Source organism: Eubalaena glacialis, chromosome 11 (assembly GCF_028564815.1).
Source record: "Eubalaena glacialis isolate mEubGla1 chromosome 11, mEubGla1.1.hap2.+ XY, whole genome shotgun sequence".
Taxonomy (NCBI): domain Eukaryota; kingdom Metazoa; phylum Chordata; class Mammalia; order Artiodactyla; family Balaenidae; genus Eubalaena; species Eubalaena glacialis.
The window spans coordinates 4119774-4138488 of NC_083726.1; the positions used below are offsets into that span (position 1 = coordinate 4119774).

The following is an 18715-nucleotide window of genomic DNA, read 5'->3' on the forward strand; positions in this document are numbered from 1 at the left end:
CATCTGTCTAGCCCCAGAACTTATCGTCTTGCCACTATGCCATACTTCCCGAACACGAGATTACTGGGGAAATGCTGTTTGGTTATTATTCCTATAAACAGTTACATTTCTGTACACAAGTAAAACTTACAAATGAGGCCTTTCGATAAAAAAAGAAAGAAAGAAGGAAAGAGAAAGGAAGGAAGAAAAAGAAAGAAAAGAACAGAAAAAAACCCCAACCCTGTTTAGACTCTCATCCTATCCCTGTCCCCTCCCCCTCCAATAAAAACAATATAAAAAAAAGAAAAACCACATCAAGGACAACTGATCAAAACATAGATCAAAAAAGAATCAAGGGAAAACATTTCAAATAAACTTCAGCTGTTTCTATTTGGAAACAACAACAATAAAAAATCCCACTTGCCACAATAAGTGACAAATAAGAAATGGACCCTGTGGGAGCGGAGCTGGAATGTTCCGATGGCATCTGCTACTGTGGCATTACTGCGGGTCTCCGCAAGGGAGCCGGCGAGTGAACAGCTGGTCTTGTGTCCCTGACGCAGCAGCCGTCGCAGAGCGCCGTCCTTTGGGGTTAAGCACCCCGCTCAGATGTTGTCTCTTCCCTGGAACTAGAAGTCCCGGTCGGTCTCTAGAAGCCACCTCCAAGAAATGGGACAGGAAGCCTTCCAGCCCAGTTCTTAGCCTGGGAGAGTTTTCAGCTTAGTTTGCCCTGATATGCCACCTTGAAATTCCTAATCCCCAAGTAAAGAGGAAGTCTTTCATAGGGTCCAAACCACAGATTTCCCATGGGGAACAAGGACTGCTACCCTAAGGTAACACGAGCCCTCACCCCCACCCCACCCCGTGGAGGATGCGTGAGTACACGGACACAGCTAGTCAATCCAGGGTGATCAGAGAACGGAGGTATTTCTGTTAACTGACATTTACTATCTGCACTGATTCCTAGTCTAGGCATATCCAAAATATCTATTGCTTTTTAACACAAAATACTGAAATTAAAGTTCAATGAAAGCTTGATTGGTGTGAGTTATTAGAAGAAGGGGTTAAACCAAACCAGATGAAAGAGTATCACTGTCAAACCAAGCTTATTCAATTCACAAGAGAATCATCAAACCCGTGGGAGAAATTTCTCCTGTGCTTTGAACCACCCCTCACCCATCAAACACACACACACACAAAACTTCCTCAAGCTGCTGTTTTTTCATTCAGTTGTTCACTGTTTTACTCAGTCACCTACCCATCTAAGAAATATTTATTGGACATTTACTATGCACCTGACAGCGGCATATTATAATTAGGTGAAAAACAGAAAAAATGGTCCCTACCATTATGGGCCTTGGTCTAGAGGGTAATTAAGACATAAATGCACAAACATTCATTCAGTTACAGACCGTGATAAGCTGAAGGAACAGAGCAGGTTCTAGGAGGGGTCAACAGGCAAGGCTTCCCTGAGGAAGAGACGAGGAGGGTGGACATGGAGACAAGGGGGACTGAGCCAGGGGAGAGAGTCCAGGCTGAGAGACGAGCGTAACGACTGCCTTGAGGTGAGAAATTAGACAGATCTGAGACACAAAAAACGAAGAGTCTCTGGGGAATGCTAAAAAGGGAGACCGGGAGGAGCTTCAAGATGGCCGAAGAGTAAGACGTGGAGATCACCTTCCTCCCCACAGATACATCAGAAATACATCTACATGTGGAACAACTCCTACAGAACACCTACTGAGCGCTGGCAGAAGACCTCAGACTTCCCAAAAGGCAAGAAACTCCCCACGTACCTGGGCAGGGCAAAAGAAAAAATAAAAAAGGAAGACCGGTCTGGAGGTAAATGAAGAGGCAGGTGGGGCAAGACCACACAGGACCTCTCAGGACGTGCTGGAGCCTGTGGATTTATTCTAAGGACAATGGACAGGCTTGGAGGTTTTGTAAATGGGCATGTTTATGAGGGATGGTGTGGGGCAGGGAGAGTCAAGAGGCAGAGAGGAATGACCCTATTTTGGTTTTAAAAGACTGCACTGAATGGATGGGGAATAAATATCACCGCAACACAACAAAACCAGAAGCTGAAAGGTGAGTTAGGAAGCTACTGCTGACATCCAGGCCAGGGGTGAGGAGAGTATGGACTGGATGGTAGCAATGGAGATGAAGGGAAATGGGTGCATTTGGGACGTATTCTGGAGGGAGAATCAAGACTTGGTGACACTTTAGAGGCAGGAGAATAAAAAACAGCATCATGAGTGACTCCCAGATTTCTGACCTGAGCAACTAGATGGATGGAGATATTCCCACATTTATTGAAAAAGACAGGGGAGAATTTTGCAGAGATATTAATAGGTTAACTTTGGACATCCTAGGTTTGGGATGTCAATAAGATATGCAAGCAAAATGTTAAGCAGGGTGTCAGAGACATACGCCTGAGACTCAGAAGAGAGGTCTGTCTAGAGAATAAATGTGGTAGACAAAGGTGAACAGATGATGTTTAAAGCCTTAAGAATACCCAGAATACAACTTCATCTCCCATCTCCACGGCTACCAGCCTGGCCCAGGCCACTGTCATCTCCTGCCTCGATGATGCCAATAGCCTCCCTACAGGATTCCCTGTCATTCCACGGGCCCAGAATAGTGTCTGGGACATAAAAGGTGTTCAATAAACATTGAATGAATAAACGAATAAAGGAATAAATGGGTGAGATTCTTTAGGGAGAAAATGTAGAGTGAGAAGAGAGAGCCTGAGCTCTGGAATGTCCAGGAGAACTCCAACGTTTAAAAGTTGTGTAGAAGAGGGAGTAACAACAGAGAATAAGGAGGAGGAGCCAGGAAGACGTGAAAAAAAACCAAGAGGAGGTACTATCATGAAAGAAAAAAGTGTTATGTTAAGGAGGAAGTGATGAGATCTGTTGAGCTGAGTTTTAATATGATGAGAACTGCAAAGCATCCATTGACTCTGACAATTCAGAGGTGACTGGTGACAACAGGCAAATGATGAAGCTTATGAACACATTCATCTGTCTATATTCTCCTTTGAAATTATTCCCTTTCTCAATAAATGTGGGAATATCTCCATCCATCTAGTTGCTCAGGTCAGAAACCTGGGAGTCACCTGTGATGCTGTTTTTTTTTTATTCTCCCGCCTTTGAAGTGTCACCAAGTCTTGTTGATTCTCCTTCCAGATTATGTCCCAAATCCATCCAACAAAAAAAGTAGAGACACTCTGGCATGGAGGATACCAGATGCAGAGGGTGCAGATACCATGCTGGAAATACTAGAATTAAGTCAAAGTATACATATTAAAACACTGAGATCCTGTAGCTATCACAACAAAATGCTGGAATCAGGCATACATTTTCAAACAAACTCAGATGGTTCCTCACCCATGAACCCACTTTAAAGGAAATTCTAAAAGAAGGACTTCAGTCCGAAGGAAAATGATCCCAGGTGGACAGACAAAGCTATAAGAAGGGGTGAAAGGCAGGAAAGTAGTAAGTATGTGGATAGATCTAAATGAACACTGATGTTATAGAACTACGATAATAACATCTTACAGAGTTGTAAAAACAGAATAAAAATATATAACAACAGCAGCATATAAATTGGGGGGTGCTGAGTGGTCCTGTATTATCTGGGAAGGGGGTAAAGGTCTGAAAAACATTAGATTTTCCTCAGTCTAGGATGCATGTTGTAATTTCCCAGGGCACTATTAACAGAATAGAAAAAAAGAATTAAAAACTTTTAAACTAGAAAAAGATAAACATTGAATTATATAAAACAATCAATCCAAAAGAAAGAGAGAAAAATAAAATAAAATAGAAAGCAAACCAGAGTAGCTTAAATACAAACACATCAGTAATTACAGTAAATATAAATGGGCTAAATGCAATAGCTAAAAGGCAAAGAAACTAGATTAAGAAAAAATCAACTATGCTGTTTACAACAAACACCTCTGATACAGAAAGACTGAAAATAAAAGGATTGTAAAGGTTATACCATGTAAATACCAACCAAAAGTGAGATAAAGTAGCTATATTAGTAACAGGCAAAAAACATTTTGAGAGATACAGAGGGTCACTTTACAGTGACAACAGGGATATTTTTCAAGACCTATTATACCCCTTAATCTAATAATGTTGTCTCAAAATATATAAAGAAAAATTTTACATAACTAAAAGGAGAAATTTAGAGAAATCTATAATCATAGGCTGATATTTTTAAAACATTTCTCTCCACAACCAATAAACCAAAGTAGACAAAAATATCACTAAAAATGTAAAAATTTTACAAACTTGACCTAAAAATACTGTACTCCACTACTAGAGAATAGATGTGATTTTCAAGCACACACACAACAGCTGCAGAAACTGACCACACACTGGGTCATAAAGTAAGTCTTAATAAATTTCATAGGACAAAGAACATCAAGTATGTGCTCTTTGATCATAATGAATTTATGTTAGAAATCAATCTCCAAAAGGTAATTCTTATTTGTTTAGAATTTAAGAAATGCATTTCTAAATAATCCATGGGTCAAAAAAAAAACATAATAGAAATTAGAAAACACTTGAAATGCATGATAACCAAAATAATACATACTAAAATCCACGCAAAGAAGCTATAGAAATACACAGAGAGGAATAAAAGCTGAAAAGTAATAATCCTAAATAAATGGACAGATATACCATGTTCATGGGTTAGAAGACTCAGATGTCAATTCTCATTACGTTGATTTTAGCCAAAGCAATCTCAATGAGTAATTCAACATGTGGGGATTTTACATTGTTTTTGTTGGTGGTGATTTCATATGTGTGCATGTGTGTATGCACATGTGTGCACAAAAACACACAAGTGTGAATGTGTAGAATTTGACTCGCTGGTTTTAACATTTTTATGGGCAAATACAAATGACCAAAAATAGCCATAATACTCTTAAAAAAGAAGAAACGAGTTGGAAGGCCTCACTCGACTGATATCAAGATACTTTAGAAAGTGACAGTACTTAACACCATAGTACTGGTACAGGGATAGAACACAGAGATCAACGGAAAAGAAAAGAGAGTCCAGACCCACACATATATGGACACTTGACTTACGATACAACTGGCACTACAGTAGACAATGTGTGTTCTTTTCAATAACTGGGCTGGGACAATTGCGTGTCCATATGGAAAAACACAGAAATAGACCCCTAACTCACACCATACACAAAAATCAACTCCAAGTGAACTATAGACCTAAATACAAAAGGTATCAATGCTCTGTGGTGACCTAAATGGGGAAGAAATCCAAAAAAGAGGGGATATATGTATACGTATAGCTGATTCACTTTGCTGTACAGCAGAAACTAACACAACATTGTAAAGCAACTACACTCCAATAAAATTTTTAAAAATAAATAAATATAAAAGATAAAAACATGAAGTATTCAGAATATAGATTATCATCATGACCTGAGGGTATGAAAATATTTCTTTAACAAGATACACACCTAAAAAACTAACCATAAAGAAAAAGTGATAAATTTGACTAAAAGTTAAGAACTTCTGTTAATTAAAAAAAAAAAAAAGCTATAAAGGGAATGACAAGGTAAGTCATAGAACGAGGGAAAGGAAATATTAGCAACACATGTAGCTGACAGAGAACTTCTATCTAGAATATATAAAGATCTATTACAAACAAATTATAAAAAGATAACCCAATGAAAAAATGGGCAAAAGGTTTTGATCAAGCACATTTTACACACACACACACACACACACACGAAATCCAAATGGTAAACAAACATTTTTAGAAGATGCTCAGCCTCACCAGTCATGCAGGCAACAGAGCAAATAGGATCTTAACTATAGCGGGAGCATGAGGGAGGGAGGAGAGGAGGTGGTATACAAGGGCTAAATCCTAGTGTCATAACAAAGTAAACAGGTCACATCAAGATGCGATATATCAAGAAACAGCAGCAAAGCATATTACTTAGTTACAGAAAAGCAACTACTAGAAGAAAGAGAGTGAATTGCAAAGTGTGGAGGGTGGAGCCAGAGAACTCACTCCCCCATTCTACACCTTTTGGCATTAAAAAAAAAAAAAAAAAATACAGATTTATTATTTTGATGAATAAAAAATATAGGAAAGAAAAAAAACATATGAATGGGGGTGGGGGAGTGAATGAGGGGTAAGGAGGCAAGGTCAGGGGAATTAAATAATTGTTGGGAAAACCTGCCTGAGAGCAGGAGCCGAGCAACAGTGTGGAGGAGGAGCAGGGGGTGGGTTTATTCTGTGATCTGTATTATGGCCCTATTTGCTCTGGCTACTAGGGAGGCCAGGTTTTAATTTATGGCTCACATCTAAAAATTGAATCCCTAGGCTATAATACTTCTTCATTTCTGACCATTCAACCATCATTCTCCCTTTGCTCTCATATTTTGGTATGTATCTCATATCTTGTTAAGTGTACTTTGTATGTCTTGAAAATCTAGTAGGTGTTTATAAACAAAAGTCCAAGGAGTTACTAGATGTACATAACGCGAAACATGTAACATTTTGCCTCTTCTTGACAATTTAAAGGAGATTCTGGAAGCTTGCAATGCTCCATTAATTATCATTTAAAAAACCATTTATCTATATAGATTGTCCATCTACATTTTTTCAATTTATAATTCTGAGTAATTTCTCCACTACGTGAATATGTTACTGTGCTTTCTCTGTACGTGTTCTGTTCCCTCCCAGTGACTTACAAGGAGGCAGTTTAGGAAAGCAGCTAAGAATCAGGTACACACCAAGTTTAAATTCTGGGTCTGACCTTCAGGACAAGTCACTAAGGCTCTCTCAGTTTGTTTTCTCACCTACAAATAGTGCGGATAATGATAACAGTATCTGCTTCACAGTGTTGTCAGTAACTGCTTCACAGTGTTGTAATGTATGTAAATCCATAGTAAGGACTCAATAAACGTTGCCTGAAAGAAGTGAACGAAAGAATGAATGAATGAATATCCGGCAAGGAGGATGCCAACATAAAAGACTTTTTAAGCATGAGCCACATGCAGCGTATCGGCAGAACTATGATGTGCTGTGTGCAACAGACTTTTAATTTTTTGGTCTTTGCTAAAGGCCAAAGATTAGCAATAAAAACCTTTTCTCACTAGAAGGTCAATTCAGGGAATATAAAAGTAAAACTGGGTGGATTTCTTTGTTTGCAATAAATCATCTTTTTCATCAGGAAATGCAACACCTGCAGTTACACCTGAATGTTCTTTTACTGCTTTCCTGTGACAGAAAGCTTTCTTCTTTTTCCTTTCCTTTCTTGGGGCTAAAATATTTCAAAACTCCCTAATGAGCACAGCCTGTGGTGCCTGATCATAATGCAATGCAGTGAACCGACTCTGTTTTACCTTGAACAAAAGTCTTCTGAGGCTGTTTATTTGTCTTTCCCTGACTGAGCTTATAAGCTATCATGCTCTTTAAAACAGGAGATTTTCTTCTATTGCTAATCAGACAAATGACAGTATCTTTAGCACAAATAATAAGCATTTCTCAATCTACTTACTTTGAAACACAAGATTTTCATCAGCTCCTTTTCTCTTCTTGACAGAAACCACAGTGAGCATTTTACAAATAAAATTCCCCTCCTCCTCGGTCTCCCTCAGGGTTACAATCTCAAAGTCCTTGCAATGGCCTTATTCACCCCTGCCCCCCACCTGCAATAAGCACCAGGCCACACAACAGCCAGGGCACGGGACTGGCCTAAGTTTGATTCTCACCAGGGAAGGTCTTGAAGTAAAACAGATTATCTCTCAAACTTAACAGGCTGTACCCAGTCCCTGGTTCCTCATCACTGTACTAGATCAGTTTCTGACAGGGCAAGACCTTGGTTGGTGGAGTGGGGGCGGGGAGGAAGAAGCAAGTTCCCTGCAGAACACCCTCCAGAAGGGTGGTCAAACCAGGTAAGGGCAAGAGCCAGAGCCCCCAGCATCACTAACAGAGGGTCGCAAGACTGTACCCAACCAAAACCAGAATTCGGGGCCACTGAAACGTTTCTCCCCATTCCTGAGGTCTCAGAGGCCTCCAAACTAGTGTTAAAATGGTTCTTCCAGAGGACTGGATACCTCGAATCTTTATAGAAAAAAATGTAAGCTTCTTCACATTTACTCCAAGGGACACAGTGTTTGGAAAGGTGACATCAGTGACATGCAGCGAACACAGGGGCCATGGATGAGCTTTTGCCTCAGAGTCTTAAGGCACTCTGTAGTAGAAGGCTGGTTTAGAATGTCCTAGTCACCTCGAAAACTTGAGCTCACTACGCTGCACAGACCGCAGGAGTGACACTCCAGCCCCGCACCTTGAGAAAGTGGCTTAGTTCTTAGGAACGAGCCACCAAGAAAGCCAGCCAGCTGCCTCCTGAATGAATACCAGGCAAGGGCCTTGTTCCGCTAAGGCCCCCGAGGGTGAACTAACGCTCATGAGTCTCATCAAGGATACAGGGGTTGCTGTCATCGATGCTACAGCTGTCCAGGATCAGGGGAATGCCATCCAGCTCGTTCACCTACGAAGAACAGAGAAGACAAATTGACACGCTGAAACAGCCTGGGAAGGGCTGGAGATTATAGGTGATCTGTTGCTCCTTTTTTATTTCCTTACTCCCTGCTATAATAATACTGATTGTGCAATTACCTGAAACACCTATATCAATCCAGAAATATTTAAAAACAGACGTAAACAAAAAGTGGTACTTTATTTTTCTTTTCACCCGTCCTCAAACATGTTGGACAACTGGACAGCCATATAAAAAAGTATAAATGGGATGAATTGGGAGATTAGCTTTGACATAAATACACTACCACGTGTAAAACAGATAGCTCTTGGGAACCTGCAGTACAGCACAGGGAGCTCAGCTCAGTGCTCTGTGACGACCTAGAGGGGTGGGATGGGGGTGGGGTGGGATGGGGGTGGGGTGGGAGGGAGGTCCAAGAGGGAGGGGGTATGTGTATGCATATAGCTGAAAAAGTTAGATCAAAAATAAAGAAAAAAATAAAAAAGTATAATTAAACACTGCAAACCAACTATACTTCAATAAAACTTCTTTAAAACGTATAAAAGTAGATCTCTTCCTAATATTATTCAGCAGGATAAACTACAAATGAATCTCAGTTTATTAGTAAGTGAATTCTTTTTCTTAGCCAGAAGCAGGGAAAACATTTCTAACTATGGCTCAAAACCCAGAAGCAATAGAGAAAGGTTTTAAAATTTGACTACATTTTTTAAAAAGGCAAATTGAAAGCTGTAAAAATTATTTGAAAGATATCACAGGCAAAGGGTTAATATTTTAATATATACAGAGCTTGTAGAAACTGAGAAAAGACCAACAATCCAACAGAAAAATGGATAAAATACATGAACATAAATGGCACAGAAAAAAAGAAATGCGGATGGACTGCAGAGATATCACAATCTGCTCAACTGTGCTCCTAATAAGATGCAGGCAAATTATGATACCATTTCTCAGCTGCCAGAAGGGCAAATCATCACGTGTGACAACACATGCTGCTGGTAAGGTGACAGGAAACGGCACCCTCAGACACTGCTGGAGTGAATGCGAAGTGGCACGATCCCTATGGTAGGGAACTGGACAATACATAGCAAAATCACATGTGTTATTTACTCTTTGACCCAGTAATCCCATTTCTAGGATCAAAAATACAGTGTCACATGGAATTATGTTTGTACAAGGTTATTTACTTCAGCACAGCTTATATTTTTATAAGACTTTTATTGAGGTATAATTCACATACCATAAAACTCACCCATTTACAGTATACAATTCAGTGGATTTTAGCATATTCACAAAGCTGTCTCACTATCACCACTATCTTAGAACATTTTCATTACCCCCAAGAGAGTTTTCAAACTCCATTCCCATCAGCAGTCAGTCCTATTTCTTCCTCTCTCCAACCCTTAGCAACTACTAACCCACTTTCTTTATCTATGGGTTTGCCTATTCTGGGCGTTTCATACACATGGACTCATTCAGTATGTGACTGGTTTCTTTCACTTATCGTAATGCTTCCAAGGTTCATCTATGTTGAAGCATGTATCAGCATGCTGAATAATAATATTCTAATGTCTACATATGTATTTTATTTTCCATTCATCCACTGACACACATTTGAATTGTTTCAAACTTTTGGCTATTATGATAATGCTGTTACAATCATTCATGTACCTATTTTTGAATGGATATATGTATTCAATTCTCTGGCTATATACCAAGGAGTGGAATTGTTTAGTCATACGGTAACTCTATATTTAACATTTTGAGGAACTGCTTGACTGTTTTTCAAAGTGGCTGTACCATCTTACATTCCACCAGCAATGTATGAGGGTTCCAATTTCTTTACATCCTTGATAACACTGTCTTTTATTTTAGCCACCCTAGTGGACGTGAAGTGCTACGTCATTGTGGTTTTGATTTGCATTGCTCTGATGAGTAATGATGTTGAATGTAGCACAATTTATAAGAAAAATCCTGTAAACAACTCAAGCATCCATCGATATAGGCTCGTTGAATAAACCGTGATCACTAATGTACTGCTATGGAGAGATCAGGATAGAATGGTAAGTGAAAAAAGCAGAGTGCAGAACAGGATTATATGTGAACCTTTTGTGTAATAAAGGAGGAGAAACAGATGATTTTTTATATTAAAAAACAATGAAGGGTTAAATAAAAAACTAATAATGGTTATTTACAGAGCAAAGCAGAGACTGAAGTGGACGAAACAGGAACAGAGGTGAGACCTCTGTGAATGTACCCGGTCGTACAATTCTGACTTTGGGATCCTGTATATGCTTCACGAAATTTTTGAAATTAAGTTTATAATACATGTTAACTAGACTTCTTGTAGTGATTATTTCACCATATATACAAATACTGAATCATTATGTTGTACACCTGAAATTAACATACTGTTATATGTCGATTACAGCTCAATTTTGAAGAAATGAATTTATAAAGTTATAAAAACAGAAAATGGAAACAAATTAATCCGACAACATGTGAAACAAAGACAATTATTTCACAGAACTGAAACAGTATTTTGACAGGACGTCCCCAGGGAGCTGTGTCCTGAGCTCAGATGGAACTGCAGTCCCACAGCTGCATGAGGTCACCTCAGCACCATTAACAACCGGATTGGCATTCTGAACCCTTATTCCTAGATCTAGTTTAAAGCAAATGGGTAATTTATGTCATTAGGAACCAAGATTTTTAGCATAAAAAGAAGTATCAAATCAAAGTAGTTTACATTTAAATGAGAAATATTAGCACAAACTCATGATACATTTTTCTCTTTTCTTTCTAAAAAATGTTTACTTCCTAGCTGTTTACTGAAAAGGCACAGAAGCAAAGACAAGCCAGTAGCAATGAACATTCCCATCATGACTTAAGGATTCTAAACACCACGGTCCAACTGAAAGAAAACAGATCTCCAGTTGGCTGTGATACACAGACTTGCTGAAGGCAGGAAAGAAGAAAAGAAATCTAATTCCTATAAATTTCCTGAGGCACTGGAAGGTGGTTAATGAGATGCTATTTAACAGACATCCAGCATCTACCAGGCAATGACAGACACTTAAATGATTTCACTTAATTCTGACAATGCCAGGGTAAGTATTACTGGTTCCATTTTACAGATAAAGAAACTGAGGCTCAAAAGTTAGGTACCCTCCCCATGGTCACTTAACTAATAAGTGCTTTTCAAAGTGAGGTCTGGAGAGCACTGTCAGTCTGCAAGAACAGTGTGTGAAAGAGTGAGAAACTGTGCCAGCAATTTAACATACTTATGCTATGTTTGCTGAATCTTATAATAAAATTTGGGCTTGAATTTTCTATGTCTTAAAAATTTTTTTTGTTTTCTAGTAATTCATTTATATTATCTTTTATAAACATATTGGTCCAGGATGGTTTGGGGGAAAGATAGCTAGTTCTTCATCACAGATGGTCTGAGAAGCTTTGGCATGGAGGGTTAGCCCACTACTGAGGGTTGGACCTCATGTTTTTGAGAGGCACAGAGGGAAATTCTATGGCCAAACTGGTAGCGGCCCCACCTGAGACTGTATCCAAAGCTTCTCCATGCAACCTTCACACCCCGACTTGTCCAATAACCGGCCCTGCACCCACGCGCAGGATGAGGGTGCTAACAATGAAGACTGCAAATGGGAGAGGAGGGCTCCTGCCACATGCACTTGTCTCGGGGTGAAGCGGAGAGACCCAGGAGAGGAGCCACGCCTGCTGCCTGGCACAGAGAGCAGGGACAGCCGCGGACTCTCACCAGCTCCTTGCGAACGTGTGACCTAGAGCCTTCTGGAATGTGGGTGCATCTCCACGCCAGAGGAGCTGGGTGTTTGATGTAGCCAGGGGACCACACAGCACGGGGCTCCCAGGGAAGGCCTCCCTGCAGAGGTGACCTTTAGCTCGAGGTGAGAAGAATGAACGGGAATTAAACACAGAAATAGAGGGGCTGTGGAGAGCGCTCTGAGCAGGGGGAAGAGCACGCGCGAGAGCTGGGGGATCGGAAGGAACGTGTGGTCTTCCAGGAACCGGGAGGCGGCGGCGCAGGGATGAAGAGCGAGGGCTGCACAGCCGGCGATGGGGGCAGAGTCGGGCCCTACAGCGCTTCTGAGCTGGTGGCTTTGGGCAAGTCATTTACCCTCTAAGACTTAGTTTTCTCCCCTGTCAAATGGGGACGATAGGACCTACTTCACAGGGTGGCTGTGAGAATGGCATGGATTACTGTGCTGACTAGCCCTCAGTGAAGACTCAATACAGGGCCGCAGGGGTGACGGCGTAGTTGGCAATTTCGTGTTGTGAACTGAAAATTCAGTTGGCTGGGGCAAGGAGTTCAGGGCTGGCTCCCGAGAAAGGCACGAGGAAAACTGGAGGATAACTTCCACAAAGCCGAGTCACAATTCGACTGTGTATGAGGCAAAACTGTAAATTTATTTTCAAAAACCACTTTTTTTGGTAAGTGAGAAAGTATTAAGGATCTCTTATTCAGTGCAAGAAAAACATCTCGTTTTCGGTGTGGGGAGTAGACTTCTCAGATATGTTAAATGGGTAAGGAAATAAAATCACAGGCTAAAAACTGACATTTTAAAGCAGGCAGTAAGGGTGAATTAAAGAGTTCTTGAAAATCATGGTTACACTAGAGCCATGCCTGAACTGAGGGTCTGCTTTCCTAGATAAATATTTCTCATTCACACCACTGCATTATGAAATGATACTAGATAATTTTTTATAGAAATTCATTAAATATTGATAACATAAGTGAACTATTCTAGACAAGGACAGCAGTGGCATCGTGACAAACACGCAATATACACTGAAGAGTGAACACAGGTTACGGTCACTGGGAAAAAAATCCCAGGATGCAACACCTCCAGGAGTAGTGACTGATGCTCTGTGTCATCACCAAGCTCAAGTTTTACAAGTTCCTGCTGCCTCTGAGCTGCAGCATGGAGCTCCTGTCAGGAGAGGGGGGAAACAATTAGGAAATTAACAAGTTTCCTTCTGTTGGCACTTCATAAAACAAGGAAGTTGTTTGTTTACCTAACATGTTGGGAACTGATTCTAGACCCATAATAAATGAGTCACAAGTTGTAGTTCCTAACAAGGAGCCAAGCTCAGTCAACGCTTTCCCGATGTAACACATCTCAACAAGACAGTAAGTCTGGCTTAAACAAACTAACATTTAGCCTCTGGAAATAAAAGTTGTAAACAGCAGGACAACTCATTGATTTGTTAACTGTTCTCTCCCACTGAAGCCAATACTAATCTCAGAGAATGCACCCTGCAAAGTGTGTGGGCCCAACCTGAATTAGTATCTAAGCTTCTTTAGGAAAATGTATTAGGTTGACCAAAAAACAGAGCCTCAATTATTCTGTCTGCTCTCACACTGAACGCTAAATACTAAAATAAAAAAAACCTGAAGAAAGACAAGAGCACAATACCAATGCGGGACTGAATCTCCTATTTAAACGCCCCATGAATCAACGTAACTAACATTTGGTGAAAATGTGTTCATAACATAGCGCCTCAAAACAGACGTACGCATACGAAGATCAGCAGAGCCCTGTGCTGAAGTGAGCACATGACCAACATGGGTGTGGCAAGGCTCGGACAAGGCTCTGATCTACAGAGGAAGCCATTCTCAGAGCTGTGAGAGTTGAGACAGTCAAGAAAAGCATAGTACTAACTGAGAGCAACCCATACCTACCAAATTTCCTATGATTGCAGACATGTATGTTTATATATTCAAACTTTGCTGAACAACAGCTTGTGCTCTGTGAAGGATTACTGTGTCCAGCCCTTTTCAAGTATGGTAAGGAATCCTATAGAACCTCAAAACCAAGTGAAAATAATATTGCAAACTGCTGCCATTTCCTGTGTCCTTACTGTGTGCTGGGTGCTGTGCTGAATGCTTTCTTGTGTAATCCTCACTTTAACCCTGTGAGGTGGGCACCACTCTCTTGTTACACATAAGAGAATCTAGACTTCATGAAGCTTAGAACCCTCCACAGGTTACACAGCTAGAGGGCTGAGCTGGATTCTCTTGTAGGTCTGTCTGCCTCCAAAAGTATCCCTCTTTCCTCGGTGTGCTTGGGATGGTAATTGGTCTCACCCCGTGGGTGGGCACACTCATCTCATACAAGATGGTGCATCTCATCCAGCATCCGCCTCCACCCCCTCGGGCTTTGAGCCTTCTGAGTTGCAGCTCACATTAAACTTTGTTTTTTGAAATTGCTTTGGCTATTGTATTAGTGTCCTAAGGCTGCTGTAACAAAGTACCAGAAACTGAGTGGCTTAAATAACAAAATTTATTCTCTCACAGTTCTGGAGGCTAGAAGTCTGAGATCAAGGTGTGGGCAGGATTGGTTCCTTCTAAGGGCTATGAAGGAGAATCTGTTCCATGCCTCTCTCTGAACGTCTGGTGGTTTGCTGACCACCTTTGATGTTCTTTGGCTAGTAGATCTCTGCCTTCATCTTCACATGGCTTCTTCCTCTTCTTCTTCTTCTTCTTTATTGAACTATACCTGATTTACAATATTGTGTTAGTTTCAGATGTACAGAAAAGTGATTTGGTTCTCTATTTTTCAGATTCGTTTCCATTTAGGTTATTACAAAATATTGAATATACTTTCCTGTGCTATATAGTAAATCCTTGTTGTTTATCTATTTTATATATAGTACTTTGTAGCTGCTAATCCCAAACTCCTAATTTATCGCCGCCCCTCCCTCCCCCACCGCTTTCCCCTTTGGTAATCAAAAGTTTTCTTTCTGTCTACAAGTCTGTTTCTATTCTGTAAATAAATTCATTTGTATTATTTTTTTAGATTCCACATATACATGTTATCATATAATATTTGTCTTTCTCTGCCTGACTTACTTAGTATGATAATCCCTAGGTCCAGCCATGTTGCTTCAAATGGCAATATTTCATTCTTTTTTATGGCTGAGTAATATTCCATTGTATATATATGCCACATCTTCTTATCCATTCATCTGTTAATGGACACTTAGGTTGCTTCCACATCTTAGCTATTGTGAATACTGCTGCTATGAACACTGGGGTGCATGTATCTTTTCAAATTCGAGTTTTCATCTTTTCTGGATATATGCCCAGGAGTGGGATTGCTGGATCATATAGTAATTCTATTTTTAGTTTTTTAAGGAACCTCCATACTGGTTTCCACAGTGGCTGCACCAATTTACATTCCCACCAACAGTGGAGGAGGGTTCCCTTTTCTTCAGCACTTATTATTTGTAGACTTTGTGATGACAGACATTCTGACTGGTGTGAGGTGATACCTCGTAGTTTTCTTTTTTTTTTTTTAAAGATTTATTGATTGATTGATTGATTGATTGATTGCTATGTTGGGTCTTCGTTTCTGTGCTAGGGCTTTCTCTAGTTGCGGCAAGCGGGGGCCACTCTTCATCGCGGTGCGCGGGCCTCTCACTATCGCGGCCTCTCCCGTTGCGGAGCACAGGCTCCAGACGCGCAGGCTCAGCAGTTGTGGCTCACGGGTCTAGCCACTCCGCGGCATGTGGGATCCTCCCAGACCAGGGCCCGAACCCGTGTCCCCTGCATTAGCAGGCAGATTCTCAACCACTGCGCCACCAGGGAAGCCCCTACCTCGTAGTTTTGATTTGCATTTCTCTAATAATTAGAGATGCGGAGCATCTTTTCATGTGCCTATTGACCATCTGTATGTCTTCTTTGGAGAAAAGTCTATTTAGGTCTTCTGCCCATCTTTTAATAGGGTTGTTTTTTTGACATTGAGTTGTATGAGCTGTCTGTATATTTTGGAAATTAAGCCCTTGTCAGTCAAATCGTTTGCAAATGTTTTCTCCCAGTAGGGAGGTTGTCTTTTCTTTTTGTTTATGGTTTCCTTTGCTGTGCAAAAGGAAACGTTTATACATTTGATTATATGTTTATACGTTTGATTAGGTCTCACTTGTTTATTTTTGCTTTTCTTTCTTTTGCCTCGGGAGACTGACCTAAGAAAACATTACCACGATTTTATTGAGATTTGTTTTATGGTCCAGTGTATGGTCTGCCTTGGTGAATGTTCCATGTGTATTGTAAAGAATATGTATTCAGCTGTTGGGTGCAGGGCTCTATAAACTTTAATTGGTCAAGTTCATTGATCAGGGTTCAAGTTTTTGTATTACTCCTGAGTTTCTTTCTCCTTGTTCTAGAATTTACTAAGAGTGCTGAAATCTTCAATTATGATTATAGATCTATTTCTCCTTTCAGTTCTGTCAGTTTTTGCTTAATGTACTTGAAGTTCTACTATTTGCAATATATGTTCATGTTTTTATGTCTTCTTGATGAGCTGATCCTTCAATCATTATGAAATATCCCTCTGTATATCTCAAGTCGATTTTGTCTGATATTGATATAGCCACTCCACCTTTTTTATGTGTTTGCATGGTATATCATTTTCATTCTTTCATTTTTAACCTATCTTCATCTTTATATTCAAAGTGTATTTCTTGTAGTTATCATATAACTGAGTCTTGCTTTTTTAAAATCCAGTCTAACAGTCTCTGTCTTTTAATTGGAATATACAAGCCATTTAGTTTTAATGTACTTGTCAGTATAGTTGTGTTTAAGTATATCATTCTGACATTTGTTTTCTTTTTATCCTAAACGTACTTTGTTCACTTTTTCCTCTTACCCTGACTTCCTTTAGGCTGAGAATTTTAAAATATTCCATCTTTTTCCCTCCACTATTGGCTTATTAACTAACTCTCTTTCCTTTTTCTTTTTAAAGTGGTTGTTCCAGGGTTTAGAATATGGATCTTTAGCTTTTATAGTCTATCTACAAATAATATTATACTATTTCACATAAATGTAAGAACCTTACAACTGTATACACCACTTGACATTTGGGCAACTGCTCTCACACGTTTTACTTCTATATACATTATAAACCCCCAAATACATTGCTATTATGATTGTTTCAAAGAGCTGATCATATTTTTTAAAAATTAAAAATTGAAGATAAAGGTATTTTATTCTTACTCACATATTACAAATTCTCTCAACTTTTGTTTGTCTGGAAATGTCTTTATTTTGCCCTCATTTTTGAAGGATATTTTGGCTGGATACATAATTCTAGTTTTTAGTATTTTAAAGATGTCATTCCTTTGATTCCTGTTTTGCATTATTTCTGGAGAGAAGCCTGCTATCACTCTTATCTTTGTTCCTCTTGATTGACAGGCAAAAGTCAGTGAATTAGAAAGGAAGAACACACAGAAAAGATGAACCAAAACCAAAACCTGGCTCACTGTAAACATGAATAGAATGGAAAAATCCCAGAAAGACTGAGGAAGGAAAAAAGAGAGATATCTATTTAAAAAGAACAGAATGAAAAGAGAGAAATAGATATAGAAAACAAGATAAAATAATAAAATATTATGAATTTTATGGAAAAAAAGAAAATCTAGATGAAATGGATATTTCTGAGGAAAAACTGACACAATAAATAGAAAGCCTGAAAAGGTCAATACTTTAAATATTTAAATTTAAATAATTTAAAGATATGAAAATACAGAAGACTCACTGACAAAAATAGTCAAAGACCCAAACAGCTGTTCAAGTAAGTACCATCAAACTTTTAAGGAACAGGTAATCTATTATGTATGTAAGTTATTCAAAAACAATTAAAAAAACGAGGGAAAGCTTCCCAATTCATTTTATGAGGCTACTATGGCTTGATTCTAAAAGCAGGATTAAGACAGACCAGTATAAGAAAAACAACAGGCCTATTTATGAACATATACCACTTCCCAAGACAACCCCACCCAAAATTCCTGGAAATAATATTAGGTTAATTAAACATACCTTAAAAATTCATCATCATCTTAATGTTGATCAGAAAATCTACACGGCAATTATCCTCATTAATGTACTAATAATTATCTTAGTATCACAGAAAAAGCATCAGATAATGCTTAGCACCTATTATTTTTTTAATTCTCAGAAAACTAGAAAACTATTTTAACTTGAAAATGGTTTGTGTCAGAAACCTACAGCAAATATCATACCTAAGAGAAAATTTAGAGAGATTCCCAAGACCAGAAAAAACACAAGGATACTGTCTTCTCACTCTGATGCAGAAATATAAACTGAATGGCATACTGCAGTTGTGAAAGGTCTTTGGAGCACTCTGCCTC

General features: G+C 39.4%; 1 protein-coding gene across 1 annotated transcript in view; it reads right to left on the reverse strand.

Moving 5' to 3' along the window:
- The window catches only part of ATXN10 (ataxin 10), a 156200-nt gene that overhangs the window by 23492 nt on the left and 113993 nt on the right, over positions 1–18715 (reverse strand). The window contains exon 10 of the mRNA XM_061204219.1: positions 8461–8524. Coding sequence (XP_061060202.1) covers positions 8461–8524 — 64 coding nt within the window. The remainder of the gene's footprint in view (positions 1–8460; positions 8525–18715) is intronic.